Source organism: Pecten maximus, chromosome 1 (genome assembly GCF_902652985.1).
Source record: "Pecten maximus chromosome 1, xPecMax1.1, whole genome shotgun sequence".
In the NCBI taxonomy this organism is placed as follows: domain Eukaryota; kingdom Metazoa; phylum Mollusca; class Bivalvia; order Pectinida; family Pectinidae; genus Pecten; species Pecten maximus.
In genome coordinates, this window is record NC_047015.1 from 34,063,331 (window position 1) to 34,090,501 (window position 27,171).

General features: G+C 33.6%; 1 protein-coding gene across 4 annotated transcripts; it reads left to right on the forward strand.

Annotated features, from left to right (window-relative positions):
* Nucleotides 1-69: 69 nt before the first annotated feature.
* Nucleotides 70-26,551, forward strand: LOC117331278 (ethanolamine-phosphate cytidylyltransferase-like). Of its 4 annotated transcripts, XM_033889904.1 has the most exons (17): nt 70-205; nt 3,962-4,004; nt 4,920-4,965; nt 5,931-6,016; nt 11,943-12,018; nt 12,529-12,595; nt 13,315-13,362; nt 14,159-14,237; nt 15,926-15,937; nt 18,429-18,567; nt 18,890-18,966; nt 19,816-19,893; nt 20,055-20,120; nt 20,973-21,038; nt 21,258-21,346; nt 23,637-23,706; nt 25,042-26,551. In XM_033889904.1, exons 1-16 carry the CDS (start codon nt 114-116, stop codon nt 23,704-23,706), a joined length of 1,134 nt encoding a protein of 377 aa, XP_033745795.1. In that variant the 5' UTR covers nt 70-113; the 3' UTR covers nt 25,042-26,551. The 4 variants fall into 4 exon arrangements, with proteins under 4 accessions (XP_033745795.1, XP_033745779.1, XP_033745804.1 ...); XM_033889888.1 differs by lacking the exon at nt 23,637-23,706; XM_033889913.1 differs by lacking the exon at nt 15,926-15,937.
* Nucleotides 26,552-27,171: the final 620 nt, after the last annotated feature.

Consider the following 27,171-nt stretch of genomic DNA (forward strand, 5'->3'; position numbering starts at 1 on the left):
TATTAAAACAGAGAAATATTTATTCACAATCACTGAACACGTTTAGATCGCGTGTTCTAGGATCGCGTGTTGACAGAAGGGAGACTACTCTAACTGGGGGTCAACATCGAACCATGGCGTTTAAAAGGTCAGGTGATACGGATGTATCAGTAGAAATGGCTTCAGACAAGAAGAAGAAGCAGGTGCGAGTGTGGGTTGATGGCTGGTAAGTGTGATATAAATGCCCAACTATCATTTTCGTGTAGACTATCGCGTGCAGTTATTTTATTTTGGTAATTTGAAGTCGTCACCGTGACAACATTCCACAGAAAAAGACGCTTAGAACTGACAACCAGTGACAGTTCACGTTTTTGCTGTAGGCCTAATCAATGTTGATGACGGTGACACGTTATCGACACGTTTATTTGAAACGAGATCGAACGCAGTTTGATGTGTTAAATGCTATATGATGGATATTCTTTACTGCATTTTTGTCATTTTACTGCTAATTTGACTGCCTGGCCTACTATAGGTTACGTTAGATTCTAACTCAGTAACTGACAGCTGAATATGTAAGCGGTCCTAGCGATCCCTACAGTGTATATCAATGCTTAGACTGGCTGGTCAGCATGCTACTAATATGTTACAATTGGTTTCCCACATATTTACTGTAGTGATAATTTATAGATTGTTTTGAAATGTACAAATTTATACACGCATGAATTCACGCCATTTATAATTAGGGCCCTAGTCCTAATACGTTAAAACATGTCCTCTCCCTGCATGGCATATATAATGGGCGTGGCCAGCAGATTACCGAACAGTACATGTACAGCTGTCAATTTCTTAACTGCTTTATTGTAAACATTCGTTATCATTTTTTTCAGAATTTTATTTTGAAATCTTATTTATATCAAAATGGAAAGAAATTACCTGAGTTTAATATAGAAATAAGGCAGCAGTGAATGATGGGGCTAAAGTTTGGCCTCAAATTAGTTTGAATGTATGGGGTGCTCTTCTTTAGTGATATCGCAAAAACAATCAAATATTACCTATCTCATTATATTGATATCACTATATAGTGATTCCACAAATTCATTATGGTGATTTCACCTATATTGTTTTAGCGATATCACCATAATGAATTGGTGATATATTATACTGTACAGCAATCTATCTAAATCATTAATGAGATAAATTCACTTCAATGAATATGTGATATAACTACAATGAATAAATGACATCACTACGATGAACAGATGATATCACTACAATGAACAAGTGATATCACTACAATGAACAGGTGATATCACTATATATACAATTAATAGAAGATATCACTACAGTTAATAGATGATATCACTACAATGAACAGGTGATATCACTATACAATTAATAGATGATATCACTACAGTTAATAGATGATATCACTACAATGAGCAGGTGTTATCACTACAATGAACAGGTGTTATCACTACAATGAACAGAAACTGATATCACTACCATAAACAGGTGATATCACTACCATAAACAGGTGATATCACTACAATGAACGGGTGATCATGACATCACTACAATTAACAGGTGATATCACTACAATGAACAGGTGATATCACTACAATTAATGAACAGGTGATATCACTACAATTAATGAACAGGTGATATCACTACAATGAACAGGTGATATCACTACAATTAACAGGTGATATCACTACAATTAACAGGTGATATCACTACAATGAACAGGTGATATCATTACAATGAACAGGTGATATCACTACAATTAACAGGTGATATCACTACAATGAACAGGTGATATCACTACAATTAATGAACAGATGATATCACTACAATGAACAGGTGATATCACTACAATTAACAGGTGATATCACTACAATGAACAGGTGATATCACTACAATTAACAGGTGATATCGCTACAATTAACAGGTGATATCACTACAATGAACAGGTGATATCACTACAATTAACAGGTGATATCACTACAATTAACAGGTGATATCACTACAATTAGCAGGTGATATTTATAGCCCACAAACATCAGATGTTGCACTATTTAATTTGCCTTTGGCCATGGTCGGCAGTGTATGAATTATATATGAAAATTCCTTAGACAATATGTCTACAGAAAATTGAAATCCCATAGCCCAAGTCATTTTTCCATAGACCAATTTTTTAAAACATTGTTGAAAGTAGCATAACTGTCACGCAAATGCTTGCATCATCCAGTAATAACACGCTGTTATGGGTAAAATAAACTCTATTGTAAGCTCTGATTTCATATGATCATTTGTCAGAAAATATTGGAATGTTGTTTTCATGAATTGTAATGTATGTCAGGGCTCAAACTTTTCATAGCCAATGGGGCCAACACTTTGAAATTTTACATAGACTGACCAGGTTTTCTATAGCCTCGGGTCATCGGACTACCTTTACTTTCGAACACTGGGTCTGTTATCTGTCATTATTAGACAGTGTGGTGTATCAATGCATCGTCTATCCTTGATTTGTATTGTGATTCCAGCGGCTGTTGGAGTTCTTTCAAATCCAAATTATGTAAATTCAGGAAGGCTTTGTGGGAAACAGACAAAACATGTTTTTAAGTAACAAATGTAGAAAAAGACTCTAATATTCCGGAAATACCACAAACAAATCAGGACTACTGTATGATGGAATACCAGATATCTGATAAGTCATCAGGTTCTCATATACTGTATTGTGATACGACTATCGTATCGTGACCCCTGTATCGCGGTTCGAATCGTATTGCTACCCACCTTGTGTGTACTCAGCTCTAGTCATTATCATTTACCGTTTTTGTTATCACTTTCAAGTATTGAAATAAGCTTTCTGGATTTTTACATGTATGATTGGTCCATTTCTAGTGCAAATTTAAGACAAATCAGAAATCAAAATGGCCAACAAGCAGCCATCTTGGATTTTGACATCACCTTTCAAGTTTTATCATCATTTCTTGAGGAGCTACTTGATGTATAATTCTCTGAATGTTCAATGTGCATGTTCAATTTTGAGACTGATTGAAACAAAAATTGCCAACAGGTGGCAATGTTGGATAACATAGTTAAAGGTTACTATTGCTATTTCATAGATCATTTTCATGTTTCATATTTAGGTTCCCTTTGGTCTGTGAATATACAATTTGCAGACTGATCTAGAAAACATGCAATAACCAACAAGTGACTATCTTTGATTTTAATTACCTATTGCGATCATCTTTTGTCTGGTGTCATACATTGTGCATCGAAAGCAATTTCTTTTCAATAACCAAGAGGTCCAGGGTCATGATTTTGGGCCTGAAGCATGCAGGGATGAAGGGGCAACAAAGTTTGTTCAAATTAATAACCTTGACCTACTTTCAAGGTCACAGGGTTCAAATGTGTTAAAAATTTTTATCAACTATTATTTTGTACCAAGATACTCTTGAGACCTGATATGCTGGAATGAAGAACTATAACGTTTATTTACATGCATGAATAAAGCGTTGCTCTAATATTTGAATAAAACTCAGCTTTGTATCTTTATAAATGACCTGGATCGACTGCAAAGTTGCTCTTCAAGCAGGTGAAGATCTAATATTTTCATGCTCAGAATGAACTAGAATGCAGGAAACTGCATCTAGAATATTCAATTATCAGTGTTGGGGTAAGGGGCTGGAGGGACAATGCCCCCAAATCCCCCAAGATGCATGGCATCACCTTTGACAGCCAAGACTGCCTCATTCCAAAACCTGGCAGCGCAGCCCAGCAGTCTGTCAAGGTGAATAAGTTAGTGTCAACCCCTGTTTACATCCTGATTTGAATGTTTTATGCTATAGGCGTGGCAATGGAAATCTTTTGCTGGGAATTATGTGCATAGTTATATCACTTTGCTGTCCTTGTTGAGAATTGTATGAAGAACACTCAATAGTGAGGTTGTTTGATAATTTCTTGTTTTCCTTTCCAGTTTTGACATGGTACATTTTGGCCATGCCAATGCCATCAGGCAGGTAAGTTCATCATTTTGTTTTTCCTAATTTTATCATGATTTAAATTGGATTTGCAGTTTACATTTTCTCTGAAGTAGTTTCGGAAATCTGACTGTAGGAATAATCTTAGAGACTGGAAAATGTATACAGTTAACACTGCATTTTATCCAATAAAGTTCTCTGCTTGAATGAAGAAAGTTGTTTTCGTGAGGTACCTATTAGTTTTGTCATCAAATAGTGCTGTTATGATCAATTATCAATTAAACAAGAAAACATCCTGAAATTGGCATCTGTAGATCAGCCACCAGTACAAGATTCCAGAATGAGATGATGCTAACCACTAATTGATACTAATCACTAATTGTTATAATCACTAATTGTTACTAATCACTTATTGATACTAATCACTAATTGTTACTAATCACTTATTGATACTAATCACTAATTGATACTAATCATTAATTGATACTAATCACTAATTGTTACAAATCACTTATTGATACAAATCACTAACTGATACTAATCACTAATTGTTACTAATCACTAATTGATACTAATCACTAATTGATACTAATCATTTATTGATACTAATTACTTATTGATACAAATCACTAATTGATAGTAATCACTAATTGTTACAAATCACTAATTGATACTAATCACTAATTGTTACTAATCACTAATTGTTACTAATCACTAATTGTTACTAATAACTAATTGTTACTAATCACTAATTTATATTAATCACTAATTGATTATAATCACTAATTGATACTAATAACTTAATGATACTAAACACTAATTGAGAATTCTACTTGTGATTGAATTTTTATGAGATTTGTATGCCTCTGTTGTAATGGGAAAAAGTTAATATACGGTTTTAGTACATTGTAAGTTGTTCACATGTTCTATATTCTGTTTATCAAATATTTACAGGCAAAGAAGATGGGTGATTATCTGGTAGTGGGAGTACATTCAGATGGTATGTTCTGTTCTGTATGGTGATATTTATGTTTTATGTTCAGTATGTATATTTTCTGTATGTACACACAAATGATGTGTAAATATATAGAATCTGATCAGTTGTATACAGCAATCGGGCTTGTACTCCAGTTTTCAAATCATATTGATCTTATGACCAATATTTTTAGAACCAAGTGTGTATTATCTGGAATTGATCACATGACCTATATTTTTAGTACCGGGTATGTATTATCTGGAGATTACAAAAGCAAAATGACTGATAAAAGTACATGATACGTATGATTAACTGTAAATATAAAATTGAACTGCAGCCTTTGATCTGTGTACTATACAAATTTTCTTTATCAAAATGTTATCTTATAAATAGCCAACACGTCAGCCTATCTGTATTTAAACAAAAAAGAAAAACACATCAGCCTATCTGTATTTAAACACAAAAAGTGACCATGTGTACTTTATATTAAATACCATATTTATGCACAAATAAGTCCCCTTATAATTCATTTTTATGCCCCAACCATGAAATGGGGGAGGGGCATATAGTGTCATCCCTGTCACGGCATCCAGTACCCATCCCGTCCCATCCCGTCCAAATGTAACTACCTTATCTCGGGAACTGCTGATGCGATCCTCACCAAACAGTATTTCGGGGTGGCAGACATTGTCTAGTTGCAGAATAATCAGTCACAAACAAGGCCTCCTCAAACTTTAATAACAAAATATCTATACTAGACAAGGGAGCTTATTTGAGAAAAAATAAATACGGTAATTATATCTTTTGTACTGAAGATTTGTCATCTTAGTTGAAATAGCAATGTAGAGCTACTATATCTTACTGAAGTTTTTTCGTCTTTGGGAGATAATTAAACACAGATATCTGTCTCCAGTATTTAAACAGAAAAAGTGGATGTATGCACTTAATCATATATCATACTGATATAAAACTTTTTTTTTTAATTTCAGAGGAGATAGCTAAGCACAAAGGGCCACCAGTATATAAACAGGAGGAGCGGTACAAGATGGTCAGGGCCATTAAATGGGTTGATGAGGTAACTTATATATATATTTGTACTAAATAAATTATCAAAGAATGGTAGGTTTTCAAATTTCTTGCCCCGTCTTAAGAACATCCTTCAACTTAAATGAATTCTTTTCCTGAACTTCCTAATGCGAAAAGTCTAGATTAAGTTGAAATTCTAAATTACATTCTCAGTTGATAATTATTTGATGAAGCTCTTGACGATTTCAGTAGCACCATAAACAGTTGAGAATGGGGTTTAAAATCAGACCCAAATATATAGGGAGGAAAGAATGTCTGAAAATAGCAGTTTTGTTCTTACATTAGTATCTGCACTGATTTACAGTATTCCTGAATGGTAATTAGCGGAGCAAATACTGTACATTATTATTGATAACAAACTTAAAAAAAACTGATATAGATAATGTACCTTTTATCATATCTCTACCTGATATCAGGGTATTTGGATGGTTAAAGGAGTGGTATTAAAATACTGACCTTAAACTATTGAAATGATAGTACATTTCACCTTTAATCACACAGATGAAAAGTAAAATGAAAGTAGAAGTACATTCATTTTGATAGTCAGTTTTATCTCCTGATAGATTTTTTACACTGTCTCCTCTCGATTCAATTGATGTCCTTCTATAGATACCCATCCTCATGTCATTATGACCCGGAATGTTGTGGGGATATTAAACCCCAATAAATCAAACAAAACCTGTGTTTTATGTATAATGCCTACTTTTGTAGTACATGTACAATAATACCACAACTATCAAGAGATTAACAGGTGTTAAATTTTAATAGCCCGATATCTGATTTATCAACTGGATACAGTAACCTTCGGTCAGTTTGAACAAAATTAAATAAATATGGATGAACCTGTTTTAATTATATGATGAATAATATGAATTTTGCTTCAGAAAAAAAGTGTGACTTTGAATTATCAGAGTTTTAAAACATTATTTCATTTCTTTGACTTCTGAAAAACCTAATGTTGAATCTGTTGTTTCTGTTTAGATTTAAAATTTTAAATAAAAATTATGTATTGTACTGAATTATAAAGCATACATTTTATACATATTATGATGACAGTAAGATATGGTACACATGACTTCAGAACAGCTGACCAGGATATGTCCAAACATACATGTATAGTAATGAAACAAGCTGTCAGATTTAATTTAGTTGTTACAGTGTACATGTACATAGCTATCTACAAGTATAACTTCAGCCTTTCACAATTAAAACTATCATGATATCAATATGAGATGTGCCAGCTGTTAGGGCCTATATTGGTCTTACATACTACTTATTTATGGAAAAGCAAAGGAGTGTATAATTTCTATGGGAAATATTGAAACCCTGTGCAAAATCAATGCAGAAAGTATGACTGATCAATGAACAGAACAAATACTGATATGCATGTTCTATCAAGTTTTATAAAGAACCAGATGTTGACACAGAATTCAATTTATGAATTTAGTTACAGAGATAAAAAACATTGAATAAGCTCCTAGTAACTAACTGATAAACAATGCATACTTTAATCAATATATTGAATTCTTTTGAGATCGGAAAGTTAGATATCTTTCTCTATTTTTGTGTTTATGGCTCGATCTCTTCAAATGTCTTAAAGGTATCTTGACTATTTGATTATCTTTGTGTGTTTTAATTTGGGTTAATGTATGTCTATATTTTGTGTACTTAAAGACATTAGAAACAAAAATGGACACATACTATTTTAACTAATACAATAAAAAATGTATGAATGTTCCGAACTCACTAGATAACTACAAATGGTATGTAATGGATTCCAACATCCTAACACCAGGTGTATATACATATGTATGTCACTGTCAGAGTACTGGGACTTTATTTTGTAATATAAGATTATACATGTCCCTATGGCCAGTGTTCATTGCAGTATTCTCAATGATAGTGAAACCATATATTAATGTAATAAAATGGGAAATTGCACAGGTGCTTGTCCTTTTGACAGTAAATAGAAATTCTTGTTGTATAAAAATTAAAGGTAATGCTATTTTTATAGCAAACTCTTATTTTTAATCAGGGGTCCCAAATCACGAACACTTGTGAAAATTGCAATCGCCGCCTTCACAGATCTTTTTCAGTCTGCAATAAACTACAATTATTAACATGCCAAATGTTACAATTGGCTCTATAACTTGCAGCTGGCCTACTGTATCATAACACTGACGGCACTCCAATTCAACCAACCCTTTGTATGTATATATGGATGCAGAAAATTTCTAGCAAAACTACAAGCGATACAATCATCCCATAGATTGGTGTGAATACATTATATATTTCTGATGACAAAGAATTGAAAAGTGACAAACCTATCCTTATGTGTTGACAAAACATGTCAAGATTTCCTTTTATGAAGATCAGTATGCTACTGATACAGATTCAAGAATTTCCCCTTTGTTCAATGTGCTTCTGGTTTGTAGATGACGTTGCTTGCTTTAGAGGTGTTTCTCGAGAAGAGCAATATAAAAGGCCTCAAAATAGCCAGTCAGTGACATTGCAGCTAGAGCTATAGTATTAATCGTGCGACCATCTGTCATATTTTTTTCCATACCTTGAAAATGACATGGTTTTTGGATGAAATAGAGTTGTTTTCAACGTAATGAAATACATTTATATATGATCATAAGCATATTTTTAGGTCACCTGAGACAAAGTCTCAAGTGACCTATTCTAATTGCCTTTTGTCCGTCGTCTTGCGTCATGCGTCCGTAAACAATTTACATTTTCGACTTCTTCTCCAAAATCCCTAAACCAAATTCTATGAAATTTGGCAGGAAGCTTCTATGGCTAAAGGTCAACCAAAATTGTGAATTATATGGTCCCCACCCCCCAGGGGCCTAAGGGGCGGGGCTAAAAAGGGTCAAATTAACTAAAACTTCAAAAATCTTCTTCTCTCCTCTCAGATATGCTGGATTCAAACACTCTTCATAGATGGAAGGGTCTTATGGTGCTTTACCAAAATTGTGAATTTCATGACCCAGGGGGTCTCGTGTTTGCCCCTGGGGAGGGGGTAAACTTTACTATATTTTATATAGGGAAATCACATTTTTAACGTCAGGATGCCTTTGGCACCTGCTGTTATAGTCGTGGTGGGTAAATGTTGTTAATCACACTTTTGTTTCCGGCTAACAACTTCTCTTTTCTGTAATACAAATGATATTCATCTGCAGCCACATATAGTTCCTATTTTAACACAACAATTGTTGACACGATTTAACCGATGGTTCCCGTGTTTACTGCAATTACTTAAAATGAAATATGAATGTTCGGTGTTCTGAACTATTTTAGACTATAAATATAAACATTTTCCTCATCAGTATATGCAATTTTGTTGGCGTAGGATTACGTAGTTCGGTCTCAATCCTGCTTTGAAAAGGAAAGTAAAAAATTCAGTTTGATCATCGTGGAAATTTACATGCGTCCACAGAGAAGCTGTCCACATGTCTTAGACTCATATGTTCATCCAGAGATCATATGCAGGAACATTTCATATAAGCCTAAAACCAACCGTGTTTACGTAGTCAAATGTTTACAAATCTATAAATAGTTCTGCAGCAAAACAGGGATAACTTCAGCTGTCGCGTGACTAATCACGTGATCATCAGCCAAAATGGCGGTTATGTCTAATGTAACTAAGCCAGCGACCGTTCGCAGTTTCTTATTTATTTGTATGTCGCTAGAATACGCAAGAAATGTCAACAGGAATTGAAGGCAAGTTGTAACAAACTACAATGTCGTTTTTCATGAGGATTTTGTTAAATAATATTATTATTTGTTTATTTGAAAAGAATCTAACGATTATGATCCGTGACTGATGTACCACAGTACTGGCATCTTGTTTGTCAAAACTGTAGGCCTATATATGTCTCGCCGGACAGCGTGACCGACAGTGCGACCGTAGTTTTATATCGGAGGTGAAATATTTGCATTTTCGATGTTACTAGGGGTAATAAAATAGGTGTTTGCTAGGCCTAATTAACATCTTATGGTATAGATAAAAACAACTTAAGGTGTGTACATCTTAGATTATATCTCTGGTTGTACAGTACATGTAACTGGTAATAAACCGATTTGTCCTTCAGTTGATTCTTTTTTCAAAGTTTACAAGCAGCTTTACTGATTCAGAAGTATATCAATAATCTTCCACAAACATTAAAGAAATAGGGAAAGAATTATACTCAGCTATTGGAAAGTTGTCAGCAGATAAATATGTTATACATGTTTTCTTGAATATATATATAATAGGAATAACCAGATTAAGACATTTCATCTGATACAAATGTAGCTGTCTGACTATAAATTCAATTTTAAATTTCTTATTTTATGACCTCAGACCCTGATGTTTCTCAGGGCCTTTGGCCCTTTGATTGACCTTTATTTGTTGGATTTCTAATGGAATTCAATCTAATTTGGTTAACATTATCAGCATGGGATGACAGTTTGATGGTATGGACATGTTGGCCCTGACTGAACCCCAGGGGCTGATGGGCGAGGCTAAAAAGGGTCAAATTGACTGAAATTTCAAAAATCTTCTTCTCAAGACCCAAATAATGTAGAATCAAATACTCTTCATAGATGGAAGGGTCTTATGGTGCTTTACTATAATGATGAATTTCATAACAGGAAATTACTATGATTTGTTTGATTTCTATTGGAATTCATTCTAACTTGGTTAATATTAGCAGCTTGGGATGGCAGTTTGATGGTATGCACATGTTGGCCCTGACTGAACCCCAGGGGCTGATGGCGAGGCTAAAAAGGGTCAAATTGACTGAAATTTCAAAAATCTTCTTCTCAAGACCCAAATAATGTAAAATCAAATACTCTTCATAGATGGAAGGGTCTTATGGTGCTTTACTATAATGATGAATTTCATAACAGGAAATTACTATGATTTGTTTGATTTCTATTGGAATTCATTCTATCTTGGTTAACATTAGCAGCTTGGGATGGCAGTTTGATGGTATGCACATGTTGGCCCTGACTGACCCCTAGGGGCCGATAGGCGGGGCCAAAAAGGGTCAATTAAATCAACTGAAATATTTCAAATCTCAGATGACCGTTAAGGCCCATGGGCCTCTGGTTCTATACCCAACAGAAACATGTTTTTTTTTTCATGGAGAAACATAGGGGGGTTGATCTTTTGTCACAGAGTTCTTGCCACCCTTTATGTAATTATCACTGGGGGTGAAGTCATTTTAACCAAATTTTAATCTAGCCCCCGAGAATGTCTGAAAATGTGCTATATTCACTAGGGAAGGTCCAAATACAATGTACACGTAGACTGTAAAGTAATTTTAAAATGTTAAAAACTGAATCAACACAAAAATCTGTGGCATATATCCATATATATATGATTTGTCTGTCACAGCTGTATTACATTGATTACACATACAACCCATTACCTTAAAATGTGTCTGTTGATCAAAGTCTAAGCATTTTTCTGGTGCTGATTTCAGCGAGCTTTCAATGGAGATTGCCAAGATAAATCTTGCTTTCCATTCTTCATTTGACATGTTCAAACTATCTGAAATAGGGATAATTATAAACAATCAGAGTTTGAACTATCACTAGCTAGAAAATTATTGTTTGTATTGAAAAAAATATGTGTTCAAAGTATCTGCCGATTCGAACTGACTCGAGGTTTATTGTACTTCTGATAAAACATGAAATCTGCATTCTGAAAATATACATAGATACCCCTTTCAGAGATGATTTCTTTGTAATAAAGATGTGTGTGAAAGAGGAATTGTTCCAGTTTTAAAGTATTTTATTTGACAATGTTCAGAAGTTGATGTTTTTGTAACTTTTGATGTCACTGACATTGAAAATTTGATGAGATATTGTATATAGATGGCACTAGATTGAACTGTAGTGGATGTTTTGGTTGTATGTTGTAGGTGGTAGAGGCAGCACCCTATGTTACCACATTGGAGACATTAGACAAATACAATTGTGATTTCTGTGTACATGGAGGTTTGTGTAGATTTCAAATAGATTCACTCTTCTGTCGTATAACTTTAATAATTCAGATTTAATACCATAACTTTGCAGAAGATTTCATATTAGAACGTTTTCAAATATCTTTAACTGGACATTTTAAAAGATCCATCTATCCATCAAAATGTTCAATATCTGCTTTAATGGCCAGAGGAAATTAGCACTGTCTGAAATCTTGAGAACTACCGGTAGTTGAATACAAGATTTAGCTCATTATAATATCCCCAGCACCTTGCTTGTGCAGGGACATCAAAACCTCCTGATTTAGAGTAAAATCATGGAAAGTTCTCACAATAAGCTGTGATCAGTTTTGGTGGTAAATGCTCAATATAATTAATCAATTGGTCAAATGATATTCTGATAATGTTTGGTGATTCTTTTTTTTCTAAAACCACTACAGTGTATGTAGAAAAAAAATATAGCCCAAGTTACAATACACTTTTGTATATTTACTTTGTAATATATTTGTACAATATGTTAAAACAGATGACATAACGACGACTGCTGATGGTACAGATTCCTACCATATAGTGAAAGCTGCAGAGCGCTACAAGTAGGTTCTCCTCTGTAAAAAGCATTTTCCTTGATTGATGTGGATTTTGTTTGTGTCTTATTATGAAGAAAACATTTTGATAAGCATGACAGTGTGTATTGGAGCTTTTTCAAGACTTTAATAATCTTAAGAGCAAGGCTGCACAAAGAGGTCAACATTCAAGTCACTTTTTTATGCTTGTTCCAACAACTTTCTCTTTAAGTCGTAAGGTCTATGATATTTTTTCAGTTTTTAGGGAAACAGCTCTGAAGTTAATTAAATTAATTAAAAGTACCTTACACTGTGTTGTTTTCACCATCATATCATAATTAAAGAGATATTGATGTCTGTTTTTCACCAACTCATTATGCCAATGATAATTTCCTACTAATTTTCACCATACAAATATCACATCTCTTGCATAATATTCAAGGTTTAAGAAAGTCTCATTTTTTTTTTCTAGTCATCTATAATCAAATGAAACTGCAGAGATCTATATTGCCAATTGCCATCAACTACACAGATTTAAAAATGCTGAAAGTTGTTGACCATTATCTTCACAATTGAACAGTACAACTGCGATATGGGAGCAATTTAGCTTTTCCATTTACCGTACACTCAAAAATCTTTGCTGAATATGGAAATATTTTTTCATGATGCCTGATAATTTTTAATGTCATAAAACTGTTACTAATAATGATAAAAATGTTTTACTTTAATTTTTGTTGTGGTTATTTTAGGGAGTGTAAAAGAACAGCTGGTGTTTCCACAACAGACCTTGTAGGGAGGTATGTTATATTTTGTTGTTAGCTCACCTGTTCCAAAGGACCAAGGTGAGCTTTGTCATATCTTGACCTTGACCCATATTCAAGATTGTAGGGGTCAACACATGCTAAAATTTTTAACAACTTCTTCTCAATAACCAAGAGGCCCAGTGTCTTGATTTGAAGCCTGTAGCAAGCTTAGGTGAAGGGCTACCAAGTTTTTTTCAAATGAATGACTTTCGACCTACTTTCAAGATCACAGGGGTCAAATAAGCTAAAATCTTTAAACAATGATTTCTTGTTAGCCAAGCGACTGCTCAGACCTGATATTGGGCCAATAGTATGCTGGAATGAAGTCTAATAAAATTAACTCACATGAATAAACCTAGCTAGCCTTCTCTGATAATTTGATAAAGTGGTAATCAGCATTGAGTAGTATCTGCATATGAATGACCTAGATCAACTTCAAGGTTGCTCTGGAAGCAGGCGAGCGATTCAAGGATATTAAATTGGCCTCTTGTTGTGATCATATTAGAATCACTTAAATTTTCTTACCAAACATGAAGAAAAAAAAAATCATTTCTTTAAATATAAAATTTGGATCATTGGTATATATATGGCAATTTATACTGCTTGTAAAGATGTTTTGATTAATTCTCAATTTCTGTATGATGTATATACCGGTACATGTAGAGATGTCATCTTTGAAGAAAATGGATTGATATTAAAATTAAGTGCTGATGAAGAGACATTTTATAGGATGAAGTATCAAAGAAAAAACAACAATTGTGATGATTGACATGTGTTGTGTTGTTTACAGGATGTTACTGGTCACCAAGAATCATCACAAACCTGAAGAGGAAAGCGTAGAAAAATCTGATGTCTCAGATATAGGAGAGGTAAGGTCACACGAATGGTGTCAGATGTCAGAATGAGGTTATTAGAGGTCAATGCAATTGCGTCAAAGGTCACTAGAATAAGATCACTGCAATAGCATCAACAGTCACCAGAATAACTGGAACAGTTTTAAAAGACTTAAAGTAAGTACAGTGTTAATGAAGGGAACTGACACTGAAATCGACAGTATTTATTAAGTATGTTCATTTTTTTCATGGGATGCATTTTGTAGCAAAAACCAAACAACCTTATTTCAAAAAGATCAATAAAGAATATGACTCAAATGAGAACTACACACTCTGTATTACTCCAATTATTTTTTGAAAACAGAGAATAATTTGATTTTTTTTTGATAATGCATGGTTGGCTGGGAGATTTTGATTTCACTGTTTTGCATAGGTTTCAATCTATTTTATTTTATGTACTGTTAACCGAGAACAAATTTAACGTGATTTAATGCTGTCATCCTATTCGAATATGTCATAATTAAATTTGAAACAAAACAATTTTCCTGTTTTCTGTATTATCTGGAATGGTTATCCGGATCTACCGTAAACAGTTAGAGCTAGTTGAAACAACTCTGATTTTCTAAGGTATACTAAGGGAACCAAAGTTGTGCACAGGATTGAATACCTCACCAGTTACCTATTTACATCACACACATCACCTTTTCAGCATATATATAAGTTTCAACTACATGTATTAGAGGTCTAGGAGTGATGCTACTGCAATTTAATATAGAAATTATTTTGCAGTTTTCCAACATTCATCCTGTTTCAAATTAAAAACTGTTTGACATGCTGGGATTGCTTTTTCACTTTGTTCCAACTCCGCAAGATTTTAAACAACATATTTTAAACTTATTTCAAAAATGGATTTGGCTTACTATATATAGCTACATGTCTAAAATTGCAACTAACTCACCTGTTGCTTCTTTATATATGACCTATATTGCTTTACATGTTTATTCTGAAGTGTTTGAAACTGGAATTTAAGCATTTTGATATGGCTTCCACTGGTAAGATTGTCAATCATTGACTACACTTGTTTCACATGATACTGTATACATAGTGTACAGAGTAATTTCTACTGCAGTGTTATTTTGGTGATTTTCATGCTATGGTGTATATTGAAATCAGTACTAGCACAGGCAATCTTAAAGTTTATTTTCAACATCACACAATTTTCTATCTTTCACTCCAAGAAATCAAATTAGCTATTACATAAATGTATAGGAGAACTAAAAGCTTACAGAGCACTTGAATAGGGTAAATAATGTTTGATAAATTTTCAAACTCGTTAGTATCACCTACACTGTTAAAATAGGAGTCGGCATATACACAAGTGTACATTGTCTAACCTACTCTGCCATATTGGTTATTCTGGCTAGACAGCTACAGTAACTGTGTAGTATCCATACTTACCATCTTCTTGGAATTTCCATCGAAGAGATTGTGGGAGTGCGTTGAAAATTTCAAGCCTCAGATAAGAACAATTAAAAATATCTTTCGGACAAATCAATACTTAACAATAACATATTTTAAGTTGTTTGGTTGGACTGATTAATATTATGAACAAAAAAGTTTTACTGATAATTCATGGATCAAAATTGAGAGTCTCCCTCTCCAATAGGGAGTGTTGGCAGTCTATGTGAGGGTGAAGTCACAGCAGCAATATTTGTTTATTTCAGAAATTGTCCATGGTAAAGTATTTACACACCTGTATATACAAGAATAAGTGTATGATATTTCTAATTATGTATACTTTGTCCTATTCCTGACACAATATATTTAGCAGGAGTCTGCAGTTTTACATCTTAGCGACAGTCGATTGGAATTTGTGAATCACAATTTAGATTGTTTAACTTGTTCATCTTGTCAGAGATGCTATTGAGCTGTGTGTACCCTAACTATACTTGTTCTAAGAAATGACTCGTAAAAGTGTGTTTAATCTGGTAAAAAGTTTTAATTATTTTTCTTTTCTTTTTTTTTTCTTTCTTTTTTTTTGAAATTTTGATTACCACCTAGATATAAGTTAGGAAAACAAACAAAATTTGATCTAAATTCCAATTAATCTAAATTTTAATTGAATGTGAAAATGATATCTCTCTTTATAGTTTCTTCATGGTGATGACTTAAGATATGTTACACATTACTATGAATTACATTGTTACTGCCTGTAGATAATGAATATAGAATAGGTATTTAAGGATTGAAATACAACTGCTTGGACTTCAGAGCTCCTTTAAGGTCATCCTACAGGAAAATATCATGTTTTTATTTTTGTTTAAAGATACAACTATAGTCTCTAGTTTCTCATTGTTTTTCTTTGTTTTGAATGAACGTGGAATATAATATATAAGGTGTATTTTACATTTTTCTCTTTGTTGAGAATACTCACAGCAACTATTGGTGTATTAGTTATCATGACAGGTGCACTCATCTCACAGAATCACATTTCTAGCACAATACACATTGTATTGCACAGTTTTCAGGCTGTATTCCCAATAGGTAAAGCTCTCTGTTGAGCTCTCATTCAACTGTGTTGTGACATAATGTCTCAGATATTCAATGATTTTTTTTCAAATCTGCAGATAAATTTATATTTGGGGGAAAAAATCACCGATTTGTTAATATTGATAGAGTATATAAAGGTTATCTTTGAATAAACATTTATTTTGCACATTTTGCTCTCAGAACACTGACAGAAAACTGACCTAGCAACGGATGTAGGATGTAGTCATGTAGGCAGTAAACTTGTAACTAACATACATGTATATTTTTCACTTAAGAGTGTTTGTCTAGTACTATGATGAACAAAATCTAAATAACTGAGAAAGTTTCAATTGTCATTCATTGAAAAGACTAAATTTTATCACAAGTGAATGGGAATACATTTGATGTTTTTTGGTTGTTTGAACACTGACTTGAGAAATATTAAGAGGCCTTTTCCCCTTACACATACCGGTAGGTATTACAATAATAGATGTCAGGCACAGCCGATATTGTGTATTGAGGTCCAATCAGTTTTGACTGATTTGATCAATTTAGAATAGACAAAGGGATGTTCGGTTGTTTTATTTGACCCCTTGACTTGATTAAATCCTGCTTCTGTTTTTTTCCACATAAATACATCTCCATTTGAATTTATAGCCTTCTTTTTTTAATCACAATTGAAAATGATAAAATATTATTGCTAGCACCACAAATAAACAAACTAGCACCACAGATAGATATTTTTAAAGTTCACCTCCTTCTTTATCTCAAACACATCTGCTTGAAGCTTGGAGATATATCTTTTGGCATTGCAATTTACATAGTTTTGTTTTTAAATCAGTACAAGAAAGAATTCAATGTAAGATATGTATATCAATTCTCCATGTTTCGTTGTTTATTTTGGTATGTTTATTAGTCCCCTACTGGTGAAACCGGGGAGTCTATACTGGCTAGTGTCCTCTCTGTCCATCTTGTATGTACGTAACGCCAAAGATTGTTAGCGATCTAGCAGCTTCACTCCATGAGGGGTTTTATCAAAATTCACACAATGATATAGGACCATAATATCTGAGACAAGTTCTAGTTTCAGGGTTTTCGGGTCACTGTTACTATTTTTAGCGGGAGTTGGTTACAAATATTGCTTTAGCAACTCCCATGCAGTGTGCTTGTTTGATTCAATGTACACAAACCTTACCAAGTTTGACATAGTCTTACCTTAGTTATTTTAACAATGGTATAGACTTCAATTCCCTATTGTATATGAAAGGGCTTTACCATAATGTATCCATTTGGAATAAAGTTTTTGGTCAAATATTCGGCTCTCTTAAAATTTAACAAAAAATTTGAAAACTGGATCCCTGATAAGTGGCTAGATATTATCATCATAGTTGTTAGCTCCATTAACAGAATCAGATATTCTGTTGTGCTTTTGAGAACACTACGAACAGAATATTTATGTTATAAACAGTCAGTACTCAGATTGCCTTCAGTAGGCTAGAAATCTTTGATATGTTTTGTCATTTGCACCCTCACATTTCCAATGAAATTCTAAAAATTATGCTAACACCAAAATAAACCACATTTGGAAATTTATCTTGAGCATTAATTACATATTTTGATTGCCTGGTCTTGTAAAAAAAATGCATTTATACCAGAAAGCTGTTATTTAGTTTTAAACTTGATTGTTTGTGTTTCCAGTCCAGCTGTGGCCACAGTCCTTACACTGGTGTTTCCCAGTTCTTGCAGACCTCCAACAAAATCATCCAGTTCTCTGAGGGAAAGGAGCCCAAGCCAACAGACCGAATTGTCTATGTGGCCGGAGCATTTGATCTCTTCAGTATCCTTAATCATTATGTTTTTCTACTTGAAATTTACAATAGCCTGTAGCTACTTGAATGAGGACAATGTAGTATATGTTTTTTTAGGGGGGGGGGGGGGGGGGATAACATACATAACACACACACATTTTAGCATTGGGAAAAGTCTGATTTTGAATGTAAAAGGGGCAAAACAATTTTCTGCCTTATGAAATAGTTGCCATTGATTTTGAGCACTCTTAAAGCAGGCACTGAAAGAATACTGTCTCTTTCAATAACCAGGTATTTATATATTATGTAATATAATAGAGCCATGCTGTATTTATTCCTCAACCTCTCCAGATGTTGGACACCTTGACTTCCTTGAGAAAGCTTCTAAGGAAGGTGACTTTGTCATTGTAGGACTCCATACTGACCCGGTTAGTGTTACCAACTTATTGTCTTCATGACAGCATTCAGTTGTTTGCCGTGTTTATCCAGCAATGTACCCATGCCTGTGAATAAGTCCTCCATTGTCTATTCTGTGGAAATGCTTACATAATCTATACTGTTGTCCTAAAACCTCACCTCCACCCCTTTTACTGTTGTCCTAAAACCTCACCTCAACCCCTTTTACTCTTGTCCTAAAACCTCACCTCCACCCCTTTTACTGTTGTCCTAAAACCTCACCTCCACCCCTTTTACTGTTGTCCTAAAACCTCACCTCCACCCCTTTTACTGTTGTCCTAAAACCTAACCTCCACCCCTTTTACTGTTGTCCTAAACCTCACCGCCACCCCTTTTACTGGTGTCCTAAAACCTCACCTCCACCCCTTACTTTGAGTAAATATTGTATGTGGTGGCTCCTTTCAGGCTGATTAAAGGGTATAATGTATAAATATAGGAATAAATATATTGATGTGGTGGAATTTGTTTGGTATTCCTGTTGCTGAAGATTACTGATGTTATAGTCTCTAAAATTATCATAGATATTCAATCTGACAAAACAACTGTTACATATGGTTATGTTTTCTATGTACAACACCTGTTCAGACATAGTGTATTAAATGAAGCCATGTAACAGCTGATTTAGCGAAATAATATTAAAAATTTGTCAGAAATGTTGCAAATGTCACAAAAAATTGAAATAGTTCAACAGTCCTACCAGTATTTGTAGAGTAAATTCCCACATTAAAAGGGCAGTGAATGTTACATTTTAAAGGTGTTTAATAGATAAATAACACTTTACATGGCTGACAGAACTTTTCATTAGACTTATCATGTTTTAGGTTGTGAACCGATACAAGGGAGCTAACTACCCAATAATGAACCTCAATGAGAGAGTTCTAAGTGTTCTGGCATGTAAGGTAGGTGTCACCTCTTTATATATATATCATAATATCGTGTAAAAGTGTCATTATACATGTATATTGATTCACACTTCTGTTAAAAATATATTCACACATTTGCATTTCACTACTGTATTGCTTTGTATCAGTAGCTGGGATTGGTTGATTCTGTGTTTCAGTATGTGTCGGAGGTTGTGATTGGAGCTCCCTATGATGTCACTCAGGATCTAATGGATCATTTTAAAGTAAGTCACATTGATAAGGGACTTGTGTCACATGGGATTTTTTTCGGTGATTATAATCACTCATAGAAAATTAAAGATTTTCTTGTTTTTTTCTTTTTCTTACCTCATTTTTAGCTCGTCTCTTCGAAGAAGAGTGAGAGCTTATGTTGTCACTCCGGTGTCGGCGTTGGTTTTTCAAATGTTAAATTTTTGGTGCAAGTGTTGAAAGGCATAGTAATTTATGGTAATATGGTCCCTGCGGGTGTCAAACTATCCCCTGCCGGAGTTAAACTAAAAGATTTTTTGGAAAAAAACAGATTTGGAAAATTTTTGGACTTAGAAAATGTTTGCGTTAAGTTTTTGGTGCAAGTGTGGAAAGGTATTAATACATCACTTTATATGCATTTTTATTGATGTCAGTTAGGAGGCCTCCATGGTACTATCTTGACTGATCTTCTGGTTTCTGTTTTCTTTCTTTTTACAAGTCAATCCTAAACCCGAGCTATTCTCCCTTAGCTATAGTTTGAATCAATTTTCTTGAATCTTGGTAGACATGTATATGGACATTCCTATTTCGCAACTTTTATTCAAAGTTTTTTGACAATCATGACCAGTTTGTGTCCTTGGTGTATTGTAAGACATAGTATGCTTCCATGACTTTATGAACATTGCTCTTAATTCAACCCAGATACTATTGGGTGTATGGAAATAATTTCTGTGTGTTTTCAATATGCTGAATAATTCCAATACACTCTACTAAATTTCACTTCTGAGTATAAACACATGTCCATTTTGACCTTTATGTCACATGATGCATTGCTGAACATTATTCCACTGTAAATTTATTTTAGTAAACAATCACTTGTGCTGTAGGTTGACATTGTTTGCCATGGAATGACACCAGTGATGCCAGCAGAGGATGGTTCTGATGCCTATGGTGTAAGTACACCCTTCCTAGAAACCACACTTGTGATCTGAAAAACCTTGAGAAAAAAAATTTAGTTAGGGAACTTACCTATAATTCTGTTATATTTTCCTATGGAAATTTTCTGTTAAGGAATTTCCTAAAGAAAGGGGTATATTGATGAAACTGGGAACAGAACAATCAAGGTCATTAAAGATGTTTTTATGATGAAGAATATTTGTTTCTTTAACTAGATTCCTAAGAAGCTTGGTAAATTTAAGACCCTGGAGAGTGGAAATGAGCTGACTACCAGAATGATTATAGAGCGGATCATTGCCCACAGGTAAGTCCCAGATGCTACAGCTCTGTGTGTACATTTGTCCCTGGACTGGGCTGGTACCGTCTGTCACCATAGCATCAGATCTTTTCTTCTAAACATAATACATATGACTTGTACTGGGTTGGATAGAATTAGCATTTCAAGTTGTATTTATCATCATAGTCGAGTGTTGTTAAATTAGAGGGATATACAGTATTATTAAACAACTGGTCGATAACAGTAATACTGAACTGTAATTATCCCAATCGCAGTGGGTATTGAATAAAGAATCTTCATTTCATTATGGATTTTAATTAAATTTCCACCAATGGTCAGCATAATAAATCCTTGGTGTGTGTGCGCAAGAGTAAGGACAAGTACCAGTATGTTTAGAAATTCTTTTATCATTCTACTGACTTCCTGCAATACCCTCTCTTGAAGATCATTTTAAGACACATGTATTAGTCATTTTTATGACTTGATAAAAAAAAAGTTTATCTAAGGATAATGATGATTTTAGTGTAGAAGCTGGAAGGATTAATAATCAATTACTTTTGACCAGATCAAGAGGAATTGTTCCATAACCGACCATTCAAGGGGAATTATCCTTTTCAGTGTCTTGTTTTAGTTGATGAATGAGTTTGTGTATGTGAATCAGAATTCAATTGTGTTACACATCGCTTAATAAGTGTGCTTCTGTCACCATTTGATAAGTGTTTAGCTATCTTGATTCAAACATCCATTTGCATGCTTGCTTTCATCAACAGGGATTATACTGTGTGTGTTGTAACTAATGAAATTATGTGGTTGTCACCACAAAATGATTCATTAGATGCTTTAACATACTGAATGGTACTGTGGTTGTCACAATTACAGATATTGATGATTGTATCATAAATGAATTTGATGATTGTAAAAATTTAAAAGCTCAGCTTTGAAAATAAATAAACCCCTAGACATTTGTGTGCTTGTATACTTTTCTGATAAGATTTGTCAGTATGGAACACGGAAGCACTCTTGAATGTATTTGTATGAATGTATTTGGAAAATCAGTGTTTGTGATTTTCACCTCTGGACTATGATTGTCAACATGGACAAAAATCTATTTGCCTGTTTTCCTTTGCCCAAATATATATTTATCACCTTCAAGCAAGACTGTGGTTGTCACCATGCAACTAAAATATATTTTTGTCATCACAGAAAAGAATCTGCATGCTGTCCTTGACTGTAATAATGAAGTTGTCGCCATTGACCAAATCTATAATTTTCACTTTCAAGCAAGATTATGGCTGTCACCATTGAACTAAAATATTTGGTTGTCACCTTCAAACAAGAGTATGGTTGTCACTGTTGAACTAAAATCTATGTTTGTCATGCATGCTTTCTTTTACTGCAATGGTCATCACCTTCTAACAAGACTATGGTTGTCACCATTGAACAAATTTGTGTTTGTCACCTTCATACAAAACTACAGCTGTCACCATTGGACTAAATATATTGTTGTCATCGTAGAAAAAAATTGCATGCCTGCCTTTGCTAATGATAATGAAGTCATGCAAACAATATTGTAGTGGTCAACATTGTACTACAATTTTGGTTGTCACCTTCAAACAAGACTATACTTGTCATCACTTTACTACTGTTTATGGTTGTCACCATTGAACAAATTTATGATTGTCTACATTGAACAAATCTATGGTTGACCTTTAAACAAGACTGGTTGTCACCATTGAACAACAATGTGGTTGTCACCATTGAACAAATCTATGGTTGTCACCATTGAACAAATCTGTTTGCCACCATTGAACAAATCTATGATTGTCATCGTTGAACAAATTTATGGTTGTCATTTAACAAATCTATGGTTGTGACCTTTAATCAAGACTTGTTGTCACCATTGAACAAATCTATGGTTTTCACCATTGAACAAATCTATGGTTGTTACCATTGAACAAGACTATGGTTGTCACCATTGAACAAATCTACGATTGTCTTCATTGAACGAATCTATGGTTGTCACCATTGAACAAATCTATGGTTGTCACCTTCAAACAAGACTACTTTTGTCACTGTCTTAAAGGACTTTTCATTCAAGCTTCTTTTCAATATGGAAAAAATACTGTGATCATTATCATCAAACAGGTCTTGTCTGGAATGCTCTGCATGTTTGGCTTGTCATCAAAGTGGTATTGGTGGTGGTATTCATTGTAGTATATGCATGGCTCTGCATGTCTTCCCATTGTTCACTTCTGCACAATGCTGTGCATTCTACTTTGACATAGACTCCTAGTTCCTTCCTGTTTTCTCATTACAGGCTAGAATACCAAATAAGGAACAAGAAAAAGTCAGAAAAAGAATTGAAGATTTTGGAAGCTCTGTTCTAGGTGTGGAACTGTATCTTTCATGTGATTTATTGAATGGATTTCTTCTTATGAAAATGTATTGCATTGACAATGAGTTTTCTTTCTTTCTTTCTTTTAATCTGGCATTTCTTCGTTGTTTTCTGATTTTAAATTTAAATCAATCTTGAATCTTATGGACATCTCTCCTGATGAAGGGGAAACCATATTCTTCATTAAATTTGAAACATTTTTCAGAGTTTTTCCCCATAATGAATTCACAAGTTTTGTCTAATAACAGTTCATCATCTCATAACATCAGCAAAAATGTATCACTCATCTGCCTTCTATCAGAACGAAGCATGTTCTGTAGTATTTGCCATATCAATATTATTTCATTTCCTAATTTGAATTCTGCCTTTAATTACAAACTCTCACATGAACAAGGACAATAAAGGAAATGGTCTACAGCATGTAAAGATAATAGCTGATTTGTTGGTAGACACCACAATTACACACATAAAAAACAGGTTCATCACTCATCTGTTAGCAACCTTGTGTGAAAGTACTGGGTAGGTACATAGAATTGTTAGATTAATATCTAGACCCTCAACCTTTTGGTTATTCAGAAAAATAAGTTGGAATTTTTTAAAGATATTTGAACCAGCCGTGACCATGAAAGTTATTTAGTCATAATCATTAGAAACAAACTTAAAATAATCAAAAATAATCATATAATATAGCTTGCTACCGACTATATATACTCCTCCTGGACTCTTTGCTAATCAGAAAGTTGGTCAAGGTACATTGTAACTCATTAAATAAAATTCAAAGCACTTCATGTGAACATGTTTCTAGCTAAACATTCAGAAATTTTGAAAATAATTTACATATTAGACCACTCTGACTGTAATTGAGAGTGGGTCAAGATAACTCATTTGAACAGTATTCCTTGCCCATTAGCCCAGCATGCTTTGTGCCTAATATCATGACTTTAGGCATTTTGGTTATTAAGAAAAAGTTGGTTAATGAGAAAAGTTGATGTCTCTGGTAGACAATAAAATCAGACAGACACAGTGCCATAATGTCTCTCAGTTGAATCAGCTAGAAAGATTTCATTTGAACATTTTGTAAAATGTAGAATAGTTACAGTCATGTGTTTATTGTTGGCATGAAAAGCGTCATCATATACATTGTACCTATCGATAGCCAATACAGGCTCTTTGACTTTCTCTTTCTTCCGACCATCTTATCTGTCAATGATAGTAAAATGGGCATCAGGCTTAAGTCTTATTTTCAATGTTCATGTAGTTTTTTCAGACATTATTTATCACTTAGGGATCTGGTGAAGGTAACGAGATAAATTGTTTCTATTTTCAGGCTCCAGTACCAATTACGGAACAAGAAAAAGTCTGAGAAAGAACTCCTGATAATGGAGGCTTTGACGAAAAATAATGCCGGAAAATAACTGTATTAACATAGAGTCCTGACCTTTATCCCATGACATCAACAAAATCATGGACACGCCCTTATAGATGTGCAGCAAGTCACATAGATGGATGCATTGTGGTATTCTCTCTCTCTCAAAGACCTTCAGAAAGGGCTTTTATTGTGTCGGCTTTCTCAGACATCAGGCCAAGAAAGTTTGTTGGCTCTTATGAAAACCAGTCTGCATTGGGCAGCTACATCAAGTGATCATATATGTTTTTCATTTCAAAACCCTATATTTAATGTATTTTACTTGTTATACAAACTCCATTTTAACTTTCATTTTATGTCTTGGTTCATCAATCATTCAAACGCCACAAAAAATACTTTGAAGAATGGCCATAATATTCAGTAAACACTTTTCCTATGAAATCCTTCACTTCATAGTTATTTCAACTGTTCATGATAATTAAGCTGCCTGCCATTCTAGTTTCATGTAAACTTATAAAACTTGCTTTCCCTGGGAATAAACATTTCTTTTTTATTAAGGAGCCATTTTTTAACTACATGTATTGAACATCTAGTGTATTCAGTCCTTGTTCATAATCAACCTGCAACAAGTTGGCAAGTCTTAGTAATTTGATTTCAAAGAAGATGACATATATAATTATATATGGAACACATTTTTGTTAATTGAAGAACAACAGGACTTTTTATTCAGAACAATTATTGTTGTGTCCTCTTCGGAAATGTATTTAATATTGTAATATGTCTAAATATTATTTTTTTCATTTACATTTTAGTGTAACCTTAGTATTTCTTTCTGCTGATTTTTTTGTGATTTTCTGTTCTTGTTAATGTGTGTCTTTAAAATACTATTAATATTCTAGGAAAAAGGTACACATCCAAGTTTATAATATAGTATATTGAAGCTCATAATATATTTTATAGTTCAAACATGTCTCAAGGTCACAATTATTTTTTTTTATTATTATTTTTGAATTGAACATTAAAAAGGAGAAAAGTTCAACAAATTGATATAAAACTAAAATATCATGCATTGAAAATAATGTAACTATATCCTTAAGGGTTAATTAAGTGGAATGTTTGTTGGCCTGTGTCCTTGCAGGTCTGCTCTCTAATTTAACTAAGTGTCAAGAACAAAACAAGATTGTGTGTAATCACATTTAAGACATGAAATTAATATTTGTATACCATGTATACTTCAAAATTGTTTTATATAGCATAGATTGTGATAAATGTGGTTATTAAAGTAATGTTATGAGAGAAAAAAACACTTCTCTTTGAGGGATTGCCTTTTCACATTTGCTTTTCCTGTATTTAGGTGTTGTGTAGTGTTTAAACTACTTACATAATTATTTCCGATATTGCTGATTCAGATTTTTATCAAGGGGTACATGTAAGTTATTTAGAAGAGCACAAATAAAGAAATTATTATTTGCTTCTTGTTTTTGTCATCTGTAACATTTGCTGCTTTTTTTGTCTTGAAAACTACATTCATATAAGAGGCCTATGGGGTTGTATCGCTCACCTGGATATTTCATTAGTTATGGCAAAGCATTCATCCAAAACAAACTAGAATACTGACAAGTCAACAAGGGTCCTGCCAGGTGGCTATATATCCTCTACAATCATCAAGTAGTCATCTGCCTATATGGCTGAGGTTGTTTGATAATTTGACCTTTTGACTTCTTGACCTTTGACCCAGTGACTGACCTTTGCTCAGTTGACTAAACATTGTTTAAGTCTACCCTTGTTTCATAATGCCATAAAATGTTACTAAATGAAAAGGTTCAAAATTTGATCTTGACCTTTACCACAGTTACCTGAGTCTGTGGACAGTTTAGTCTTTCTTTAATTTCGACCAACTTCGCTTCAAAATGTTCAACATTAATCAATTTCTGTATAATCATTTACTCTGCTGATCTGAGGTAAGTTTCATCCAAAAGATGAATCACCTATAATGCACCAACTTGCTGTTGAGTGCTCTAGATGAAGTCATCAGAAACATATATATTTCATTGAAGTAAAAAAAAAAAAACTCTTAACCATATACATATA